Genomic DNA, 17,023 nt, shown 5'->3' on the forward strand with positions numbered 1-17,023 from the left:
TCATTTTCTGAACACACTGGAACATTTATACACTTAGCTACTGAAACATATTGAAACATCCTTCTTGATAGTATCATTGACTAGAGATAATGTATAAAAACTCAATTAATTATTTGTTGCCTTCTCCGGAAGGATTTCTGTACATTTGGGATATGTAACTTTTTCTCTTCATGTGCAACAGAAAAAGAGCAAAAACAAACATATAAAACAATAATTTCAATTTTTTTCCAGTTTGTGCTATTTTGTAGTTTCCTGAAAGCTTTGCTTTTTCTCACTTTTACTGGCATTTAAGTTTTTTTAGCTACTCCTAAGCTTTCAATTACAGACAATATTAAATGTATATGAGAAATTCATTCCTCGTGCCAGAAGATTGTTTAGGCAACTTATTTTTAATTATTTTTTTCTAACAAAACATCACTTAATAAAGGCATTCTCATGTTCTGCATAGTTTCAATGATTCTTGTAAATTTTTATCAGCTTTTAAAAAACATAATACATAATATTGTCATAAGCATTTCAGCTGAAAATTCAAAGCAAATAACATGCAATTAACAGATGTGGTCTTTAAGATTTAAATCTCTGTATGCATTATATATCATCTGTGTTTTGGCCCTTTTAAAGGGCCAAAAAAAAATCAATAGGACTAGAAAATCATGAAAACAGAATAGCAAAAATACGTTTCTGATAAGAAACATACCATTTCATATGCTTTGATCTTGCCTTGAAGATGTGTTATCTGAACTTCAAATTCTTCATTTTTCTTTTGGTAATTTTTCAGTAGACATTCTTGATCTTCTAGCTGTTGCTGATGTGAAAGTATCTGTTGCTTGGCTTGCAATAAATCAGCAGCTGTGCAACTGTGGCTGGTGTTCCTTAGGGCTTCACTTGCCTGTAACTTGTATATATTAAATAAATTAATTAATAAATCAAGATTATAAGAAACAGTTTGCACTACAGACACAGCTACGATTTTCACTTTCTTACTTCACTCATAAACATGAATATAATCATAAAAATTTAGAACTCTTAGAAGGAACTGAAATATTATTACAGTCAATGAATTATTTAATATTAAATTATTTTATAGTGAACTAGCATAGGACAGCAGTGTCTTGTGAAAAATCTCAAATGGTAAGATGAACTAGTTGCAATTACTGTTTCCCAAATCCAACTTTAATTTATTAACAGAATTAATTAATTAGGTAATTAAAACTAATGAACACCTAAAGAGGCAGATATTATCCAAAAATATAGGGTGGGAGCATTAAACAGCAACCGACAAAAGCTAATGGCTGGCTGTATTGATTGGAAAGGTAACAGGTTGGATTTCAGCCCAAAGCTTTAAGAACAGTAATTACATGAGGTTTTTTTCTTCTTAAGATAACTGTCATCATCCAGTACTTATTACTACAGAGTAGGAGAGAAAACAGACTAATCTCTATTATTTTATAGCTTCTATAATGATGACTGTAGGACAGTTCAGCTGCAAATCTATACCAAGGAATCAAGTCTCCAAAAACACAATATCACAAAACTGCTTGTGCAGAAATCAGCTATTAATGTATCTTCAAACATTGTTTGTGCTGTAACTTACATGCTGAAACTGCATTTGCAGTTTTTGGCTCTGTTCTGTTAGCTCTAAAAACTCCCTCATAGTTTCATCCTTTTCTTTCCGTGCCTGCTGTAGATTAGTAGTGAGCTGAGTGATGATATCATCTCTTTTTTTGATAGCAGCTTCAAATTCTTGCAGCTACAAAAGATTAAATTTAAACTAGCAACACACATCAAAGCCATAGGCAGAAAAAATACTAACTTATTCTAGTTCAATGAGAATACGTGTTCCCTAAGCACTCTATTAAAAAGATCTCACATAGACATACCAGGGAATTTATGTTTTCACAAACTCTTATATAGTATATATAGTTTGTTTTCACAAACTTTTATATAGTATTTTAGAATTTTTTTTTGTTTCTCATTCAACAGTGTACAAGGTCTCCATAAATATACTCATCAAAAGACAAAATGTGAGCTTTTGAGAAGTTAAATTTAGAATTAGCTTTTAAGTATGGCTGTTTAAACAAACCAATATAAAGCAAGTCCAGGTATTTAATTATAAAGTATCAGCAATTTTGTCCAACTATTCATGTCCACATACTTTTCCCACAATATATGCAAGTTATGCCACCTCACTAAAAGTGCAATAAATTGCGTTCATTGTATTAAAGGCAAAAAATAGAGGCTGTTCAATATCTTATATTCCAGAATTTAGTTATATAACTAGATGAGAAAATTAACTTAAGTTGCACATCTGATGCATATCTAAAAGATTCTTTGTAATTTGTAATGATGAAGAAATGATGAAAGTACAGAAAAAAATTCCTTTGCAAGGTTGCTTGTTTGGTAACATAAAATCCAGGTAGTCAGAAATTCTCCAATAACAACTGAGACTGCATTCAAATACATAAATAGATATATTATTCACTTTAAAGTCATTTTGTCAATTTGAACTCAGTCAAGGCTAGTACATGCTTCATCTCTACATTTTGAAAATTTCTTAAAAGCATCGATTTGCCTTTCCAACTATTTTGTTTACACTATGCTCTCAAAAAGAAGTTTCTCCAGGTCATATGCCAATCCTTGAAGCGAAATTATAATACTTCCAGAAAAAGCTTGCTGATTTAGAGGATTGAGACATTTTTCAGTGGGACATACAAACCAAGAGGCCCTTAAATGTGATGAACTATGAAAATTCAAGGAAAATCTTTGAAAGTTCTTTTCAAAACTCTGTGGAGAATTCCTGATTTAAAGTCACAGATGTAGTGGAAATACTAGATGCTTGATATAATAAAGGAAATTTAGGAATAGATCAGATACTTAACTGCGTCATATCTTTCCCTTTACATCTGTTCAATGAAACTTAATAGTAAATTTATCTGTTCATATCCACCCACTGTTATATGCTCCTTTTCAACTTGTATTCAACTGTTTAACAGTCAGGGAGAGATAATGCACACAATGTGTCTTTTGCAGCTGCTCCTTTTAAAAATTCTTTGCTTCCTCTGAAACATACACTGTATGCATTTCTCAGATGGGGTATTACACACTGTACCACTATCATAAAGAATATGCTGTAGCTGAAAACAATTTTAAATATTATTGCACTGCAACCTGTTTTAACAGATTTTTAACTTCAAAGTCATTTAAAAACACAAATATCTTCACTTTAAACCTTCTCATGCAAAACTAACAGTAGTTTTGCTACTAAAATGATTGTTTGAAACTAAGATTATGTTATGTTATTTACTATGCTGTAATGATGACTGTTATGCTTAGCACAATGGATACAAGACACAGTAATTAGAAGCTAAGTCTGACTTAAAGGGCAACACCAGAGATTCACCAACTGACCAAGCAATGATATACCAGCAATGATACACCTGCAAGGGAACCACTCAAAGATCACTTCAGTGTGGTGGAAAACATGACATCCATTTTCACAGATAAAATACAAATGGAAATAGCAAAAAAATTATTACTGCACAATAATAATGAAGGCAAAAATGATTCAATTTTAAAACAACTTTTGTGTTCTGTAGTACTTCACAAAGCAAAGACAGGCAGACCATGATGACCTGAATGCAAATTAAAGGAGAGACTTAAGACATGAAGCATGACACAGCACTGACTTTTAAGAATGTACTGCTTGCTTAAACTGGAAGAAAAATTATTTTACATTCTTCACTTTAAAATCTAATGTCCTATGCCAATGGTATTTCTAACTAGAGAAATGCTTCCCTGAACATCTTGACACAGTGGCCTTGTAATTTCGGACTGTGAATTCCAACAAACAAACACCTTTTTAGTTTCAAGACCAACTCAGTAATATCATTCCTCAAGAAATATAATGTAATTTTTTATTTTTTTTTATCTTTGTCAAATAAGATGGTTCAAAATAATTGAAATCTTTGCACAGTAAAGGAAGAATTAGGACTTTTCTTCAAGAAAATCGTATTTACATTCCTGATTCAAAGAAAGTCACTGCAAAGAACACTGAAATTTCAGTCACAAAATATGGAGAAAAGGGACAAACAATGACAATGCCACTCAAACAACAGAACATATGGTATGTGATTAAAATAAATTACATATTATTCTATATCACACACTGACTGCATTCTGAATATCTGCCCTTAAGAGTGAACTCTTTCAGGTGACACTCAGCAATTTTATGCATAACCGAGTAGCAAGTAGAAAGCAACATAAGGTATTTATACCTGTTGCAATCCTTCTGTACCATATGCTGCCCTCATTTCTTCTAGCTCTCTGTTTAGATCTTCAATCTCTTGTTGTTTCCCAGCCAATTCATTCTCCATCACCTCTAGTTGCATCAGAGAGTGTTGCATTCCATGCTCTGAACAAATCTCTCCAACTCCAAATTCTTCTTCCTAAATTAATCCAAGCTCCTTAACATGCCATTTTTTTATGCTTTATCAAGATAAGTAAACTGAAATATCAAATTCTGTATCAAATGGCACCTTAGAACATTAACATATAATACAGCACTGAAGATCTTATTGCCATGGTAACCTCCTTTGTTAGTATAATTCACATCTCAAAAGCATGAAGCATTCTGCAAGTACTGCTTTATAATATTAACCTTAATACAAGTAGTAAAACATTTTGCATTTCAAGTTTAAAGATAAACAATATTCATTAACAAGCAATGCAGATACAGAGCACAGCATGCAAAATAATAAAGTATTAGTCAACAACAGTTTTTATTCAAAATGAACTGTTTGAGGTTTTTAGTATTCTTTATTAGTATTACAATTCAATTTGCAGTACTGTACCCTGATCAAGTCTGTGTGTATAGCTGTTCTTGTCACAAAACTGCAACCATTTACCTGTATAAAGACAATTCCTAAATACATTATTATTTGAAATAAAGCTTGATTTCTATTTTCAATTTGTTTGAACCTTATATGATGATTCCTGCAGATCCATATGAAATCTTATGCTACAATAATTTATTTCTTTGGAAATACAAAATACCTTTTGGGAAGATTTTGGAATTGAATTTAGCACAAGTAACAGGTAACCCCCCTTGCAAAAGGTAACCCCCCTTGCAAAATTACGAAACCAGATACTGCTGTCTAAAACCAAAATACATGTAAACATACAGAGAAAACAAAGGAATTCAGATCTAAAGGTCAATGCAAAGCTTTATCTGTAGTAATACAGCATTTCAAATTACACATTTAATATCACTAAATATTACAAAACATAGTTGTTTTCAAAAATATATGTTTTTTACCCTAAGGTCTAGTATTCTCCTAAAAGGCACCTATGTCTCTACAAGAGATAAAAGTCAGTATTAAAAACTGACATTCACAGCCTGAAGGAATTTCTTAAGAATGAAAAGGAGCAGAAATTGTATATTCAACTCAAGACTTTTGAAAAATCCTTTCACTCAACTAACGCTGCAACTCATATCAAGCTTCCATGAGAATTCTGATCCTACAGAGCATACAAACCAATACTGATATATTTCCAAAAGGTAAGCACAAGTCAAAGTAGTAGTTATGTATCAAAAAAATAATGATTAAAAACCCTAATCCAAGATAAAAGGATTAGCCTGTTGTATTCACGATAAACTGTCAGACAGACAGGCAGGTTTTTAAAACTGCAGACCAACGTCTTAAAACAAAAAAGCAAGAGAAGCTGTACTTCTCCTCAGAGCTCACTAATGCATTAGACCAAGAAACAAAAATAATAGCAGTAAGAATGGAAAGGTATCATACCATTTCACATATGAATACTGTGTACACATCAAAAAAAGGGGCTATATAGCTCAGATATCTGCCACAGTTAAGATTAGGGCTTATTTTGAAAGGACCATCATGTCTGAGCAAATCAATAATTTACCTGACATGGAAGCATACTGCTATAAATGGGATCAATGCAGTCATCAAATTTGCATTAGGAGCAAGAATAATCCTGTATTAGGTTTGAATTTGCAGAGCTGACACACAGCCACTTTCAATCCCTGACTTCCTCGATGAAAAAGAAGATTCCACAACGAGATTATTACTACCTTATTTTAGAGGGAATAAATAAGATTTCAGCAAACATCAGTGCAGACAACTCATGGAGGCAGTACACATCATTTGTGTTTTGCCAGATGTTTGCTCTTCATTCAGAAATACAAGTGTCTAAACAGTGCCTGGCACTAATTATCTTTATTTGGATTCTGGCTCTTGGCCCAGATTAATATTTCTTTTCCTTCTTTTTAACAGTTATTTAATTTAGACTTAATTGATAAAGATGTAGTGTGTGATTCTCCTAAACTACCACACAGAGAAGTGGATGTACTTCTCTTCCCACAAATCATTTCAGTGTGGAACAACCAGTGACTGTGAAACACTTTATAACAAGAGCTGCTAGGCAGACATAAAAGCCTTCATTACATGTTCCAGACATCTTAGCAGCTGAGATTTCTACAGAAAGATCTTCCTTTCTTTCAAAATCTCACAGGATTTTGGCATATACAAAACAACTGCCTAGAACTTTGGAAATGCTGCTTCATGTCACAGAAGCGTAGCTGCTAGCTGTAACAGACGTGAACCACAGTAGTACCTCAGTCCACTTTGTTTCTCACCCCGTACCTTTTCCTTTCAAATGTCTTATGCCTTCTTTTAAAGGGCAAGTTAAAACAACAGAAAGACTACACAAAAAGGTCTCAAACCACCAGTGTGAGTGCTGCCTGTGTGGGAGCCCTGCGAGCAGCCTGGCAGCTGCAGGCTGGACGGGAACCATGCCCTGTCAGAGCAGGCAGAGGGCTACAGCTGGATATTAGCTTCAAAATATCACATTTCACAATGATTTTTTCACTCCTCTATCATATAGGAAGTATAGTCCAGATATTAACTTCAGTGTTAACAGATGTCTGCACAAGGCATACTGGGCTCAGGCATTCTCTCTTGGGTCCCGTGGTTTACCTGTACAGAGTTCTTCTGCAGAGTCTTTTAATTTCTTCTTTTAAAGCTTTGCAATGCACCTTTAACTCTGAAATTTCCTCATACCTGAACATCTTACGATGTTCTTAGTTACATACTCCCAGCATACAATTAAGTGTTTGAAGAAGAAATCAAACCACATAAGAGAAATGAAGGTAATGGAAGCAAGGAATAATGTGCTTTGATTATAACTGCATAAAAAAATAAACCACAAAGCAAGGAAAAAATGCAGTTTTACAACACATTAGCTACTCAGGAACAACTGCTTGGGTGAACACAGGCACATGGGTTACAGAAGTCCCCCAAATGACATTTTAACTCCAAGTTTTCTTTCCCTCCCTGCATTTTCAAACTAATTCACAACCATAGTATTTACTAATATAAAACATATAAAATACAATTTGTAGTCTACCCTAGTCTAAAAGAAAAAATATAAATTATACTGCATCAGTAAATACATATAGCTTAGGCAAGGGAACCCCAGCTTCTTCAGAAAAATACAAGGAAAAAAAAACTTCCACCACTAAGTAAGGCAGCAATTTATGACAATTGCCACAAGAGGTCAGGATTAAATTTATGAAATCATTGCACTTCAATACAGATTCAATACTCCCCTGCTAATGTTCCTTAGAACTTAGAATACCTGAAAGTGTATCTCAAAAATATTGAGTAGTTATACACAATATATTATTAACACTAAAAATGATGTCCATTCTAGAAAGCATTCTCTTTATATACTGCAAACTCAGGCTTTGTGTAAATCAATACTTATTGACTGCTCATTGCAAAATGTAAAAATATCTTAATGCATGAAAATAATTTAGCCTATTATAGACTGGCAAGCAGAATTCTACTTTAAAATGTTCTTTGATTTAGTAGTAGAAACACACAGAAGTATCTGGAATAGATTAACATTTTACCTCATGAAGTTTTTGCTTTTCTTGTGCATTTCGTACATTAATTAATTTAAAAGAATTAATACTTCGACCTCCTGACTGTGTTCTTAGGATTTTCATAAATTTTTTAGTTTCATCACAATTGACTGTATGGAATGCAGCTAAAACTAGCAATTATGACAACTTGTGAATATAATTTTGTTATTTTTTTAAACTCCGTAAATGAAAACCATTTTCAGTTTCTCATAAAAATAATTACAATCATAGAACGTAAATAAGGTTAATAACTTTTTACAAGTAACAATTAACAGCCTTCAAAAATATTATGGCTTAATATATTTTTCTATACAGTATTAAAACAGAAGACTTCTTTGTGCAATAACTATAGATAAAGGGTAACATATAGAAATTCATTACTGTTTACAATGAAAAGCAAAAGGAATAAGGATCAAGAAAGGGAAAGGGAAAAAAATAACTTTGTAAGTTTTCATATCAATGTTTTTAGAGGTACAGTTTGCAAATTGGGAAGGGACACAGAGAAAAAAAAGTCCAGGCAGACTACATCAATACCATAAAAATCAAGGAATATAGGAAATATATGGAAACAATTTTACCTTACACAATTATAAAAAAATCCCAAACAACTAGCTGTTGGAAAAGCCTCATTTCCCTTAGTTCAGAGGTTAGATCATAACCATATGTACATAATCATCGCCATCATTTAACTTAAAACTATTCAAGTAGGTCTAATTCTTGCTCAAAATGAATAATTTGTTTCAGAAATGAAGCTGGTCATATAAAGCGGTAATATATAAGAGTACCACCTCTAACAGTGAAGGTATTTAGAGAGGTGTCAGAGAAAATTTGAGATGAGACTACATTAAAAAAAAAATCCCGTAAGACAAGAATTCTGATAGAAACATTCACTAGTTCTTTCAACTTTGTTTAATTTTTCTTAATTTTTTTTTAGAAAACTACTTATAACCATGTGTCTGGTAAGTCTCTCAAAGAGGGATGTGCTTATCTCTGAATTTCATCCAAATCCCCAAGAGAAAGGACTGAATAATTAAAAACATACGGCTTATTTTAACAATTATAACAAAGCGAATGATTTATGACCTATTTCACTGTGAGCTTCTACTTCAGTTTAACTTCTGACAAAAGCCACTAAAGAGAATACAGATGTTCTGAAAAATGAAGAAAAAGATGGATGAACAGGGCCTGTATTTGTACAAATGCATGGATTCACAGAATTCCAAAAAGAGGTCGGGTCCTTTCAGTAATTAAAAGGAGGCTTACAAAAAAGACAGAGAGTGTAAAGATATATGACATCACAATGCCATTGTCAACTGTTTTCAAAGGTTCACTCTTCAAACATATCCCATTTAGCAACAATTACATAATGTAGCGATGCATATATTCTAAATAGTTGCAGTAAGGTCACAGTAGTTCAAAAGTCTTTGTTTCAATTTCAGTAGCAAACTCTGTGCACATGCTGCACTATCATCTTACCATACTTAAACTCAGATTCATTATGTTCTTTCCTTTTCCTAATTCACTGGTCAAAATAATGCATATTTTCTCTAAGACAAATACTAAATCTTTAACCTGAATTTTTCCTCCTGTTTGCTTCAACCCTTTGAACCTATCCCTCTTCTATTTATTTTTTCTTTTTTCTATTTATAGCGCTGTCAAGCAGCTGGACTGGAATCTTCAACCCAGAGGTGCCTGATTTGGATTTTTTATTTTATTTGCACCACATCAAACATTCCATTAAAATGATCACAACTGATTGGACCAAGGTTCATTTGGTTTACTAGTCTATATCTGAAAGTAACCAACAATAAATGTGAAGGAATATTTTCAGTGTACTCCCAAGTGCCTTCTCCTGACACACCAGAAGAAAGTGAGAGTACTTATAAACAAAGGCAGGATGAAGATGCAGGAGAGAAAGAGTCTAATTGGGGAAGAGAGGTACAGTAAAAAGACTCAAATTAAAAACTCTGAGACAAAATCTATGGGATAAATTGTAACTGCAATTTGATGACAGGCTGAAAAGAACTATTGCATTCACCTAGGATGATTTGAGCTAAACATTAATTGGACTTAGGAAGAAATAAAGGAGAAGAGCTCTTCAAGAGAGGAAAAAAATACTTAAAAAGAAGGAAAAATAATGTTTAGATGAAGTTGGAAAGTCTAGACAAAGAGTTTGGGCTTGGGAATGATTTAAGGAAGGGAAAGGAAGGCTAGGAACGGGCTGTGAACCCTACAGGAATAAGCAAAGAGACCAAGGAAATGAAAAAAGGAGATGGGCAAGGAAAGGGAAAAAGATTAATAGAGGCTGTTACAGGAAAGGTAAGAAACAACATAAAAGCTCAGGGACAGAATGCAAATATAAGATTTGGTCAGAAGAACAGACCGAGAGGAAGAGTAAGTGAAGACAAAGCCTATAAGTTGGGATGGAGAAACAAAGATCCTCTCAGTTTTCAGGGTATGTCCAGTGTGCCTGCTGTGGCAATGATTCTACTTTTACACCATATAGTGTGCCAGGTCAGGGACACATTTGCTGGATTACATATAACTTGATAACTTGGGACATTCTCTGGTTGTGTGCATATTCCCTTAGAGTTTATGGTAAGTATTTATAATACTAGTATGGAACAAACAGTTGTTGTAAATTATCTTCTCTTAGAAAAGGCTAAATCAGAGAAAGAAAAGTAAGTATCCTAAATCAAATTACTTCAGTAATGGAAGCATGCTTGATTATCTGATCTCTCTTACTAGTTGCCAGACTTATGATTCTGGGCAATTTTGCAAAAGTGCTATGCAACAAAAAGTGTATAGTAACTACAGAAAACTACTGTTTGTACCATGATTTTTATTTTTTTATTAACTGCAAAACAATTTTTACCACTATCAGACATTCAACAGCTACCTCTTGCAAAAATGTTCTTGCCACAGAGTTGAATACGTCACAGTTTACTTCTTACAAACAATAAACTGTTTTATTTGGCAAGAACAAATTTTCATATTGCTTACTTCCCTCTTGAGTGACTGGAACAGATAGTGTGATAGCTACTGCATGGTGTGCAGTAGCTATGGTCCCTACCTACTCACTCACTCTCCCCCAGCAGCAGGATGGGGAGAGAATTGGAAATATAAAAGAAAGAAATCCTGGGTTGAGACAAAAATAGTTCAGTAAGTGTAGGAAAAACAAACAAAAGAACCCAAACAAATGATGCAAAGTCATGGATTCACCACCTACCCACAGCACAGTGGTGACCAGCCATTTTTTGAGCAATCTGGATCTCATTAAAACATAATCAACTTGTTAAATATTTTTAATAGTAAATGGGAAGGAATTATGCACAGTTCAATGGCATCACAAAAAATTACTGCAACCATAAAGGTGACACTGTTACAACAGCTCATAAATCCACAGTATTATTGATAACAGTACCCACCCTACTATTACGTTTGCTTCAATGATTTTTAATACTTTTTAATACATCAAGCATACCAGCAATGACCTGCAACACCTTTGTATATAATATCATGTGTACTCTTTCCTTCTTCCTGTTTTTGGAAAACAATGTACAGCATTTCAATACACATGTAAAAGAAAAAATCAAAAGAGAAGTTAGAAAGGAAGCGTTACTTCAGTCTTACCTCAGAACTGTAATCTTCTACTGTAGTGGAAATTTCACTTTCCGGCTAAAACAAAATATTAAGATATTTACAATGATGACAAAAAGATTAAAGAAGATATTTTCCATTTCTTTTTGAGTACACAGTCTTCAAAATACATAAGCTGTATCCATGAATGTCGTTTGAATATATATACCAAAGGTCACCTTAATTTCCTTGAAATCCCAGATTCAAATATAAGCAAATTACTTTGCTTAAAAACAGGGAAAATTGCATTGTTATGCATTTTTTCTATACAGATAATAAGAAAGCATATTATAATTTTTAATGGGAACCATACAGATTTCTATCACAGTTTAGATGTGCAATATCTGCTAGCGGCACAAATAATCTTTTAAAATTGTCTATTTCCAACTTCGAAACAATCTAGTTATTTGTTTGGTTGCTAATACCAAGGGGTTTACTTAAAGAGAACTATAGAAAGATCTACAAATAAACTCAAGTTAAGTGGTTATGTCTTCTGTACTAAGGGGTTAATCCCTTGCTAAAACTCAATTAAAAATACTTCAATCCTATGAGCTCAGATATCAACCTCCTACACTGTAATGATGCCTTCTCTTTAGATCATTCTAAGCTTTATGGACACTTAATATCTGTATGACGTTTTCAATATACAGCTCTATTCTTATTGATTGTATTGTCATGCTTTTCTTTGTTTTTGTTCCTTTGAATTGACAGATTTTAGGAATGTATCTCCTAGTATCTCCCAAACCAACCAACTCTAATGTATCTCCCAAACCAACCAACTACGATCAGACTTAAATAGATTACATCTAACAGAGATAAATCACTGCTAAATTTGAATATGATCTGCAGTGATCATATCCACTCAGTGTCTAAATTTCCCACATCAGAAATCACCACCAACACAGAAGCAATCTGAGTGTTTAATGAGTTCTCCTGTCTTTGGTAATACAGAATTCAGCCTCATAAATTTTCAAGCTAAAATACAAAATATTCTGTATATGCACAGACTATTCTTCTATGTGGGTAATTTCAGATTTAGTAAATCTACCGCTATTTATAGGGAGTTTGCTTCACCAAAGAAAATTTGTGAGATATCCCAGCAATCCTTGGCCAGATTGTTAGTTTTTGAAATAACCATATTGAGAATCTAGTATTTCCTTTTGTGGCACTCACTTCATCAGTGAACTGATTATTTTCAAACACTGGTTGAGCAAACGATCTTCACTCTCCAATTTCAAATTGTCTGTTTCAATGCTAAATGAGCTTAACTACCTGTTCTAATTCTTACTACATTTTATTTCACTTTCTTTATTCCTCCTTTTCACCACACCCCTAAAGCCCAACACTTTACTGTACATCCCTGGATATCTCTTCCCTAGTTCAGGCCTTTGGTTACTCTTTGCTTTCACAATTCTAACATGGAAGTGCCTTATCTACATCCAGCAGCTACACTTCCCATTCAGGTACTCCTGTTTCTCCATAATCATCACTGTCACTTTTCTTCCTTCTCCTCAAGAATCCCATCCAACGTCTCCTTCTTACATTATTTCTGTTCCCTGTCTGTGAAATCTCAGAGAATAACTAACAATTGGACTAAGTTATGAAAATGAAACAATGAACATGTGACTATATACTTTTATCATCTACTTGAGTGAGCAGTTAAGCCATTCTGAAACTACTACCAAACATTTGTCCCATGAAAAAGAAGAGTTACTATAGCAACCTTTATCAATTAGGAAGTATTTTTCAACACAGACCTCTGATTTTTTCTCTTCTAAGAAGCTTTATTTAATATTTTTTACTACTCAAGTGGCTCAAGAACAATTTTACTGTGGCACAGGTTAATTTATTTTGCTCACCTGGCACTAGTACATTCTTGCAAAGCAGTCTGGTACAAAATCTTAAATGACATAATGGAAAGAGGTTTCCATCAACTATTTACCCTGGAACTGTACTTTATTTTTTTTCTTCCATTTTTAATTGCAAAAATAAGTGATCCTAAAACCAAGAGACCACTAATCCCATTTATTCCTGAGCTCTCTCTTCTAGATTGTCTTTACTGTCATGTAAGAAAGGACATGTTTATCTCAAGACCACAAGATACCAGGGAAAAAAAAAAAAGAGGAAGAACTGAGTTGAGAAAAAGGGATGACTGCAAAAAACTGCTTTTAATACTCCAAACAGACTTATGCTCTCTGTGAAGAGGACCTCATTTACTTGAGATGAAGAGTAAGCTCCAATAGGAGTGCTTCTATTTCACTTTCTGTTACTGATAGCAAATAAGAAAGCTCTTAGTTATTTGCATTTGGATATGCTAATTCCACTGAAGGCTAAAATTCATAGTAGAAAAGGTGCAGGGACATCAGTTTCTATCTGCATAACTACCAGTACAGAGTCCATTCAGGATTTTTACATAGTCAGGTATTCTATTTCATAGTATAAAAATAACAATTCCAAATATGAATTCCAGTTAAAGGTGAAATAAGTAAATTGAATCGAAATTTAGGTAGAAAGTAATCCTGCATAATGCCTCCAGTAATCTCGCTTACTCTCCTGACACAGCAGCCTACAAAGATTTAACATTGGGTGAAAAAGCAAACAGCTCAAAGAAGCTGTCTTTAATTCTCCACTGCAGGGATTAGCCTGAAACTGCCTGTTACATTGGCTGCCATTTCAGCTAAGCAAGCTCTAATCCAATTAGTGTAATACAGACTCACCATCTGAAGCACTGCGCTTAAAAGAACAAAAACAGTAAATTAAGAAATTCTTTGAAACAATTTCATAATTTTTCTTCTTCTATCACTAATGCACTGATAGACACTTCAGCAATTATACTGCAACTCAAAAATATCAATTACTCATTTAAATGAATAAGCAGGGCACAGACAACACGTAACAAAGAAAAATGCTCTCTCAATTTGGAGTAGCTTTGTTTTTCTAGTGGAAGTGAATACTGTTATAGGAATCAGTAAGTCATGGGAATTCAGCAGAGGTAAGTTATGAATGAACAGTAATCTCCATGCTTATTCATTTAAATTCATTTGTAAAATGAACAAATGAACCAAACCAAATATAATGTAAGTGCTTTGGGTTTTTTCATTCAGGTCAGAATAAAACAGACCCAAGAAAAATAACGCCTGATCTTAAGAATAAATCCACAATAAATACAAATATTTAAATTTTAAATTACTCTAAATTTTAAAAACAAGTATCTATGAAGTTCTGTCTATTTAATGTACCTGTATGATTAAAACTGTAAGCTGATCAATTACTTGATCAATTGTAAGTTGATCAATTACTTAAGTTTTTATTAATACACACTGCCACTTCTACTGACTGTCAGATAAGACTGTATTCACATGGACTGAGCTGGGAATCTGAATTGAGCTGCTTGTTCAAAGTGATACTCATTTCCTTTCAGAGGCACTGCTTTCAGGAATGAAATAACCTGTATTGTAAATAACATCAGCATCTCTTAGTCCTAGATACATGCTGGTAACAACGTATTAGGTTATTTGAACTCATGCCCACTGAGAACTAACCTGGACTGTCAGTGTATACCACATGGGTTATCTTACAACCTTCCCGGAGCATGTGTTTCCAATCATTAGCAAGCAGGATTATAGTAGTAAAAGTAGAGTATCTGTTTATTAGTCTCTTAAGCCATCCAGTGCTAAGTAGTGTTTTCTAAATTCACTCCTTGTTAACAAGAAAGACTCTAAGTATGTAATGCATACAAGAAAGATGCTTAGCTTTGCATTTTACCTTTGCCATGGTTACAGGGATAAAAATCCACAGCAATTTGTAAACTTTTATTAAAACAAAATGCATAAAATGAAGCAATAAAACAAAACTAACTTTTGTCTATTTATAGAGTACAGCAGCTCCAACAAAATTTCTATAATCTATGGTACATTGATTATGGAAATCATGATGCCAGCAGACAAGAAGAAAACACCTTCTCTGGACATTTTAAAAGACAGAAAGCAGAGGCAAGGAAACAAAATCTGGAGTCTCAAATAATTTCTTTATTTTCATTCCCCAAATTAATAAGATTAGTTTGCCTCCCAAACTGTAAACTATTGTTTACACCAACTTACCTCAGTGGCATAAGCTTGGATGTGTTTGATAATTTCTCCACTATGCAAAGTCCTTGTAACAGCAAAGTCAGCAGTTGCAGCTGCTCCTTTTCGGTTGGTGCACGTAGATGTTTCATCACCTCGAGATCGATCAATATCAAGTCCGTCTTGTACTGATTCTTCATCTTTGACGCTTGCTGTTTTCCTTTTCTTTTTCTGCTTCTTTGATGAGCTCTGTCCATCAGTTTGTGCTTTCCTCTGCCTAAACTGGGCAAGCTGTACAGAAGACAAAATCTTGTTAAAGGTGAAAGTTTTCCTCTTTATTACTAAAGACATCCCCTATGTAGAGTGGCTTACCAGCTGCTCAGCATAAAGCTTCAAACTAATCACTACCTGGAAGTTAATGCTGCATATCTTGACACAGATTCAGACTATATCTCTATTCACATAGTTTGCTTTAAAAAATCTTCAAAGGAAAACAACATTATGCTACTGAATTCCGTTAAGGTTTCATACTGGCCAGTCACAGCTTTACATACAGAAACCAGGGAATCAAAACATCCAAAGGTAAAGGTATGAATGTCATTGTAAAGCACAAGCATGATGAAACAGCCTCTGATCTCAGAGTACCTAATAACTCAAAAATAATTTATAGAAATAACATTTTTCTTTTTCCAGAAACAGATAAAAGCAATCTTTTATTGTACCACTTATTAAATTATGTTTTTTTAATAAACTTTTTTTTAAAATTTGTTAGAACATAAGAAAGCACCTGAAGGCACTGAAAACATCATAAACAACAAAATATATAATAAGGGAATAATCTACAGACAGCAAGCAGATGAGAAGATACACTACCTTGTAGCAAAACATGCTGATGAACAAAAAGTCACAGGTGAGTCAAGCACACAGTTGAAAAACCAATTAGTATATAAGCTATTCAAATACTGTAAGACACTGTCTTTTGAAGAGCTTATTACTTTTAATCACTTCATAGTGGTTTACACAAGAAAATCCATTTAAAATATTTTTCCTTCACAACAACAAAATTTCTGTTCCAATAGGAAAAACAAGCCTGGTAGGTTTTACCAATTAAAATTTCAAACTACAACAACCCCAACAACAAAATCTGGTAACAGACAACGTTATTTTCCAAATAAAAAATCCAATGACTCTAAGCAAGAGTATATTTCATAAACACAGCTCCAAAGTAAACACACAGCATAACAAGGACCTTCAAGCTCTAAATACTTTTTACAATAACTGATACCCAAATGTCATGTATTCTTTATAAAATCACAGTAATTTCAAGTAAAAGCTATAGTAAAAAAGGAATTTGGCACATGATATTCACCAC

The 17,023-nt window shown here is 33.5% G+C and overlaps 1 protein-coding gene across 5 annotated transcripts in view; it reads right to left on the bottom strand.

Moving 5' to 3' along the window:
• AKAP9 (A-kinase anchoring protein 9) overlaps positions 1-17,023 on the bottom strand; it is a 98,885-nt gene that overhangs the window by 58,481 nt on the left and 23,381 nt on the right. For 2 of the 5 annotated variants that reach the window (XM_065731246.1, XM_065731244.1), the window contains exons 2-7: positions 15,688-15,942; positions 11,582-11,626; positions 4,851-4,904; positions 4,275-4,445; positions 1,595-1,750; positions 698-895 (exon numbers count right to left, since the gene is read on the bottom strand). In XM_065731246.1, the coding sequence (XP_065587318.1) occupies positions 698-895; positions 1,595-1,750; positions 4,275-4,445; positions 4,851-4,904; positions 11,582-11,626; positions 15,688-15,942 (879 nt within the window). The remainder of the gene's footprint in view (positions 1-697; positions 896-1,594; positions 1,751-4,274; positions 4,446-4,850; positions 4,905-11,581; positions 11,627-15,687; positions 15,943-17,023) is intronic. The other 3 variants (XM_065731245.1, XM_065731247.1, XM_065731248.1) reach the window with 3 other exon arrangements.

This window comes from Cyrtonyx montezumae, unplaced genomic scaffold (genome assembly GCF_038088225.1).
Source record: "Cyrtonyx montezumae isolate F1298 unplaced genomic scaffold, pur_monq_1.0 scaffold_14, whole genome shotgun sequence".
Lineage (NCBI taxonomy): Eukaryota > Metazoa > Chordata > Aves > Galliformes > Odontophoridae > Cyrtonyx > Cyrtonyx montezumae.